The sequence below is a fragment of the Pollachius pollachius genome (genome assembly GCF_949987615.1).
Source record: "Pollachius pollachius genome assembly, chromosome: 8".
Taxonomy (NCBI): Eukaryota; Metazoa; Chordata; class Actinopteri; order Gadiformes; family Gadidae; genus Pollachius; species Pollachius pollachius.
This window is the reverse complement of record NC_136941.1, coordinates 6834967-6842389: the sequence shown is the minus strand read 5'-3', so window position 1 is coordinate 6842389 and position 7423 is coordinate 6834967. Positions and strand designations below refer to the sequence as shown.

At 43.8% G+C, this 7423-nt stretch overlaps 1 protein-coding gene across 1 annotated transcript in view; it reads right to left on the bottom strand.

Annotated features, from left to right (window-relative positions):
* Positions 1 to 625: 625 nt before the first annotated feature.
* The window catches only part of slc26a6.2 (solute carrier family 26 member 6, tandem duplicate 2), a 12704-nt gene continuing 5906 nt past the window's right edge, over positions 626 to 7423 (bottom strand). The window contains exons 13-17 of the mRNA XM_079742024.1: positions 5909 to 6028; positions 4721 to 4870; positions 4191 to 4245; positions 1947 to 2095; positions 626 to 1213 (exon numbers count right to left, since the gene is read on the bottom strand). Coding sequence (XP_079598150.1) covers positions 1190 to 1213; positions 1947 to 2095; positions 4191 to 4245; positions 4721 to 4870; positions 5909 to 6028 — 498 coding nt within the window. The 3' untranslated portion in view covers positions 626 to 1189. The remainder of the gene's footprint in view (positions 1214 to 1946; positions 2096 to 4190; positions 4246 to 4720; positions 4871 to 5908; positions 6029 to 7423) is intronic.

The window sequence follows — 7423 nt, the reverse complement described above, 5'->3', positions numbered from 1 at the left end:
GGAGCTGCTCTGATTGGCTGTAGGAACTGTTTCTAACCCCTTCAAATGCTGCAGCCCCGGTCACGTGAGCCACCAGACGACCTGTGGGTTAAGTGTAGGCCTAGTTGAGCCTTAATAAGCTCCAGCAACGGATTACAGCCGCAGACGTTACCTCACAGTTTTGGGGATAAGATAAGATTGTAGACCAAAATCAAGAAAAACACATCAAGAACGAGAAGCATATTGAGAATGATCACGAACATGAAAGCATAACAATAGCAATAGTTCACCTCATACCATGCTATTTAGTAATTTAGATTCAGATGCTTTTAGATGAATGACATTTAGGAACCGGTAGCGCTTGGGGCATATTTGCTCAAGGAAATTGGGTACTGAACCCTCAACCTTTTGGAGTGTAACACCCCTTAACCATTACACAATCAGCATTCTTACAGTGCAGACATTAAAGCGTCCTCTACTCTACTCTACTCTATTATTACTATACTATTGTTACTATACTATATGTATTTGATGTTAACATTGCAATTATATTTCAGATACTTATTCTCCTATGCTTTCTATCATTTCCAGATCTACACATTCCAAATGACACTAACACATGTAAAGTTTTGCATTTTTATTAACGCGAATGTACTGACTTAAATTACGCTTACAAGTGAACCATAGAAAAAACACTTTGTTTGTTTGTGTGTGTGCGTGTGAATGTGTATTTTCTTTCTGCCAGTCATTGCATATGTTGTGTGTGTTTCCTGTGTTTGTGTGTCGTTCCTGTGTCCGCACATGTGCTTGTGTGTGTGTGCGTCATATCTTGACTGCAGCTGTACCCTGTGAGCGTTGAGCTCTGAAGTGTGTTCCCATGTGTTGGTGTGCGGGTGCAGCTCTAGTCCAACAGCGCGCTGGGCTACATGCAATTAGAGTCCTCGGCGAGTCCCTGTAATTCAGCTCACTCCGAGTGGGTGCAATCTGCCTTCATGGCTGCCACTCAGAGCCAAAAACACTCCAGATCCACAGATGTATTTCTGTGTGTATGTGCGGGTTGTGTCTGCATTTGTGGGGATGTTTGGGTGTGTGTGTGTGTGTGTGTGTGTGTGTGTGTGTGTGTGTGTGTGTGTGTGTGTGTGTGTGTGTGTGACAAGTCATTCAGCACCAGCACTGTGTCACTCTCACATCTCCAACTCCCTTCTCTTGCTCAGAAACTAGTCGCTGGCATGTCCTGGTGAACAGCAAGATGGGGCGAGAGAGGCAGACAGTGAGGGGAACACAGAGAGGGAGAGGGGGAGAAACAGAGAGAGAGAAAGAGAGAGAAGGTTGTGAAGAAGGGGGAGAAAAGAGGGAACCAAATAGGTTAACAAACAATAGAAAGAGAGGACATTTATTGTTTTGTATTATATTTACATTCTTTATACTTCTATGCCTCTGATAGTTATTTCATTTCAATGTGTTCAATGTGGATTTCTGTGTTTCAAGTCAGCTTTCCACTAATATCTGATTGAACACCCTTCTGTGTGTGTGTGTGTGTGTGTGTGTGTGTGTGTGTGTGTGTGTGTGTGTGTGTGCGTGCGTATGTGCGTGCGTGTCTTTATGTCTCTTGCTACTTTAAGATCTCCATACCATCTGTACTGGTCTAACTCGGATGTATAGGCTGAGTTTAATGGCAGATTCCCAGGTTCACTCTGGGAACCTCAGTGTTGAACATAACAACCTTGAACATAACACTGGTCGGAGCATAACTTTAAATACAACCGGCAAAAATGTCACACAAACGCAGGCATGTGCACACATGCATGTGTGACGTGCATGCATGTGTGCTTGCGTGCTTGTGTGTGTGTGTGTGTTTGTGTGTGTGTGTGCATGTGTGCATGCGTGTGTGTGCATGTGCGTCTGTGTGTGTGTGTGTGTGTGTGTTTGTGTGTGTGTGCATGCGCGACTGTGTGTGTGTGGGTCACCTCTTCTTCGCTCTCGCTGTCTGTGTGTCTGCCGTCCTTCCGCTCGGCCAGACAGTGGAGTACGGCGTCATGATTGGTGGAGAAGAGACAAGCCTTGGTCACCTGACCACTGAAGAACCCTCCACTCTGCAGGCTCTCCACCACACCAGCTGGGGGGAGGCAAGTGTCACGCCTTAATCATGCCTCAACCATTGGTTACACTTCACTATAAATAATAATAATCATAAGGAATTGTGTTTATAGGGCACTTTTCAAGATATCCAAATTAAATTTGCATTTTGTGTGTGTGTGTGTGTGTGTGTGTGTGTGTGTGTGTGTGTGTGTGTGTGTGTGTGTGTGTGTGTGTGTGTTTGGGGGAGGGATATGAGCAGGTAGGGGTTGGACAGTAAAACATTTTTAAAGGGCATAAAGGAACATGTAGCAGTTGGACTGTGAAATCAGAGAGAGATCATTAAGGAGCAGATAGGGGTTAGACAGTGAGTACAGAGACAGATTATTAAGGAGCAGACAGGGGTTAGGCAGTGAGTACAGAGACAGATCATTAAGGAGCAGACAGGGGTTAGACAGTGAGTACAGAGACAGATCATTAAGGAGCAGATAGGGGTTGGACAGTGAGTACAGAGACAGATCATTAAGGAGCAGGTAGGGGTTAGACAGTGAGTACAGAGACAGATAATTAAGGAGCAGGTAGGGGTTAGACAGTGAGTACAGAGACAGATCATTAAGGAGCAGACAGGGGTTAGACAGTGAGTACAGAGACAGATCATTAAGGAGCAGGTAGGGGTTAGACAGTGAATACAGAGATAGGTCGTTAAGGAGTAAGTATGGGTTAGACGAAAGATAGACAGATAGACAATGAGGTTACTTTATTAATCCAGGAGGTAACATTTTAAAGTATATGGTTATGTATTTGGAGGAGAAAAATCCAGAACAAATGGGAGAGCAAAATAAAGGATCTGCCGTTGTTAATAAGGAAAAACAACCACTGTTGATTTGTTGTGTGTGTGGTGTGCGTATTTAAGTGTGGGTGTGGAAGTGGGTGTGTGGGTGTGTAAGACAGACACACAAAAACATACACACACACACACCTAGACAGAGAGGGAGAGAGACAGATAGACAGAGAGAGATGTTGCGAGAGACAGAGCGAGAGACCAAGGAAACCGCAAAACAGGGAGGAGGAGGTAGAGAATTATTTTAATTGAAGCTTGTAACAATTGACAGCCACATAAACATCCAACACATTCATTAAAACCCCACTGCCGGTATGCACACACCACTTACTTCCCAGACACACACACACACACACACAACCAAACACACACACACACACACACACACACACACACACACACACACACACACACACACACACACACACACACACACACACACACACACACACACACACACACACACACAGAGTCTCATTAACTCCACACACATTGTCTGGAGCTAAAGAGATAGCCGCAGCCAGTAAACAACACATTCTGTGAAGCTAACGACATAGCCCCCGCTAAACCGTTTTTCAAGCTTCACTGAAAAACCTTTTAGTATTTTCTGAGGTATAGTTAGAAGCCAGTTAGAAAAAAAGGTATTGTCGGTAGTGATTTAAAAATGCCAAATTACCATGTCTTAGATGGAGTGTTTAAAGATTTGTGTCTGAGGAAGTTTTCATGGAATTCACAGCCACTACTGAAAAAAACTGCCCATATTGGTTCATACAGATGCTGCAGAATCGCAAATTGACAGCTAAATGGACAGCCAATGATTCAAATCAGGCATGCACAACCACTGCTAGACCGTAAATATGCTTAACAGTGTGTGAGGGAACTTTGAAATGTGAAATGGGGTTCTTATTAACGTAATGGCGTTTGTTTTTTTTAAAGCCGACTATAAATGACATGCTTTACTATAATATTGCCTGACTGCATTGTAGTACCGCGCATAAACCACTGTTTGAGCCAAATCCTTAACCCTGCCACTGTTAATTCGACTCAAACTGCCCAAGGAATAGAACCTATAACCCTCCTTATGGAAAGACTAAAGCTCTTCTTAAAACCTATTAAAAACAAGCAGGGAAAAGACACTCATTAGACCCCATTAGTTTCAAAGTTTTTCTTGACCTCTTCTTGAGCTTTTCCAATGATCGGTGGGTTATCAGATCTAGAATGATAGGAACTTTGCTTTGTGGGAACTCCAAGTTGGACTCTGAGTTTTTGATTTAGTGAGATGGAGATAACTTACTCTGGCAGCCTGCTAGAAGAACATCAATGCCGATGTCCCCGTAATCTCTCCGTATCTAAACACACACACACACACACACACACACACACACACACACACACACACACACACACACACACACACACAGTTAGTTTAATATTAATAATTTAGAGGCCTGGACTGGTTCATGATGGTACTTAATGATATTAAATGGCAGCAGCTGTAAATAGCCTGCAGAGATGAGAGACAGGCAGATAAGGGAAGAGTCGTAGTAGGGACAAGAAGTCAAAGACATAGTAAAATAGTGTTTTTACATTTCCATTTTCTTAACACGGTAGACAGGTTATCCCATTTGTGGGCAAAAATAACAATACTAAAAATGAATGAAAAACATTATGAGAAATAACATAATCTAAGTTATACAATACTCACAATGGGATGGATGGGAAAATAAAATGGTCAATAATAGACCAGAATAAGCCTGGATTTTCAAGTATAGTTAGTGGTCGTGATTGTCTAGTAGCGTCGTCCAACGTAGTGTCGACCCTCACGTTGCGCATTGTTTTGACGCCCACGGTGTCCAGGAAGTTGACAGGGCTAAGGTCCAGGATGACGGCTCGAGGGAGGGACGGGTCTCGCAGGTCCTCTCTCATCTTAATGACGGCGATCTCCTTTTGTTTCTCCAACTCCGGCTCCCCCTGCTGGACAGGGAGAGGCATCACAGTATAGAGTAAATAACCATTCATAGGCCGCAGTCATCGCAGAGTTGGAATGGTAGTGGCGAACACAGGTGTATCTCATGACGCTAATTACGGGTATTGGCATAGCTACAGAGCCATCATTAACTTAATGAGCTACAGCTGTGATGTCCCTACATTTATAGCTCTGTTAACGGTCTATAGGGCTTGTACATCGTGACGTCACATCACAATGACCGCTATTAGTAGTAATGGTGTTTGGTCATTGTTTTGTTAAAATCGTGAAATGATTGTCTCCCCTCATAATGGGGAGCTATTGTTTTGTTCGAAACGGCCACAGCGTTTCTCGCGCGAGACGTGGCAAAACAATGTTTATTGTTATTTTGCAGTACTACAACTCTCTCTCACATCAACCGCCAACAATATAACAGGTCAGTAGTAATCCTGGCCTGTGTGTATAACAGGTCATTAGTACTCCTGCCCTGTGTGTATAACAGGTCTGTAGTAATCCTGCCTGTGTGTATAACAGGTCAGTAGTACGCCTGCCCAGTGTGTATAACAGGTACGTAGTACTCCTGCCCTGTGTTTATAACAGGTAACTAGTAATCCTGCCTTGTGTATAACAGGTCAGTAGTACGCCTGCCCAGTGTGTATAACAGGTACGTAGTACTTCTGCCCTGTGTGTATAACAGGTCCGTAGTAATCCTGCCTGTGTGTATAACAGGTCAGTAGTACGCCTGCCCAGTGTGTATAACAGGTACGTCGTACTCCTGCCCTGTGTTTATAACAGGTAACTAGTAATCCTGCCCAGTGTGTATAACAGGTACGTAGTACTCCTGCCCTGTGTTTATAACAGGTAACTAGTAATCCTGCCCAGTGTGTATAACAGGTCCGTAGTACTCCTGCCCTGTGTTTATAACAGGTAACTAGTAATCCTGCCCAGTGTGTATAACAGGTACGTAGTACTCCTGCCCTGTGTTTATAACAGGTAACTAGTAATCCTGCCCAGTGTGTATAACAGGTACGTAGTCATGTCATTACCAACTCCTGGTCCTCCTTAGCAGCCTTCTTGGCTCTCTTGGCCTCCTTCTTCTCATGTCTCTTCCTCTTGGCCTCCAGCTTCTTCTTGGCCGACAGGATGCTGGTGATGTCCAGGCCCGTCTGGAAGAGGAGCAGAGTCAGGGCCACAGAAACCCGCAGGGGGTCCACCCCGTCCTGACCCACTGCAGGGGGTCCCTTTCATTTACATTTAGGGCATTTAGCAGACGCTTTTATCCCAAGCAACTTACAAGAAGTACATTTGTCATAAGAAAGTGAAACAATGTATCACGGTAGAGTAAGGATGTTAGAGTAGAACGAAGTGCAAAGCACCAACAATCGCTGGGTTAACCCATTCCCCGTATTCAACATATATCTATGATAAGGTGCTACATAACTAAGTACTATAAATAAATACGACATACATTAAGTGCGTACATTAAGTGCCAGGATGTACGACATACAACAAGTGGGAGGGGAGGGACTTAAGACCTGTCTGCATAGCCACCCCGGCTATGCAGAGTCTAGGTGAACTCTGAACAGGTGAGTCTTGAGTCTTTTGCGGTCCAGCTGTAGAACAGCGTTTGTATTGTGACCATCACAACACAATAGAGCCGAGGCACGTCTTACTGCATACATATTATATACATTAAATCATATATATATATATATAGGGGAAAAACAGAATAGTCAGAATTGACTACTGTGTTTTCTGTCTGATAAGGTACGGTTAAGGTATAATCAAGTGAAGCTATTCTCTGTGCTACGCTTACTTTCCTGTTAAAGATCCTCCTGGGAAGATCAGGTCTAGAAACATTTGTAACACTTTTAAGGTATTAAGGAATTATAAGGATATACGTTAACCAGTTGAATAAATCCAAACAGCTTGTGAAGTTGATTTTTGACCCAGTTAGCAGGCTATCGTTCTGCTCTGTAGCCCAGCGGCATTGACAAAGTGACTTTTGTACAACAGGTTTTTAATAATTTACAGTTGAAAAAAAACAGTGCTGCCAATGAATGAACCATTCTGTAAACTCTCTGAAAACCTTCTCCCGCTCTCCCTGCCTTCGTCACTCCACAAAAGCATGGAGGAAGAGGAAGGAGGGCAGAGGATGACGCTCAGACAATGTGCTCCTCTGTGCTCAGCCTGTCTGAGACGGTGAAATGTCAAGACCAATTGGACGGTAATTAGTGTGTCAAAGAGTCTCTGACAATATCTCCAACAGCTCGGAGGCTGTAGATGTATGTGTCCATGCATGGATGTGAGCCTCGGAATGTATGCTTACATTGTCTGTATACAATTATTGATCTGTGGTGTATGTATGCCGTGTGCTTGTGAATCTGTATGTTTGCGTGCTTGTCTGTGTGTGTGTGTGTGTGTGTGTGTGTGTGTGTGTGTGTGTGTGTGTGTGTGTGTGTGTGTGTGTGTGTGTGTGTGTGTGTGTGTGTGTGTGTGTGTGTGTGTGTGTATGTGTGAGTATGTCTAGATTATTGTGTGCTTGTGTGTGTGTGTGTGTG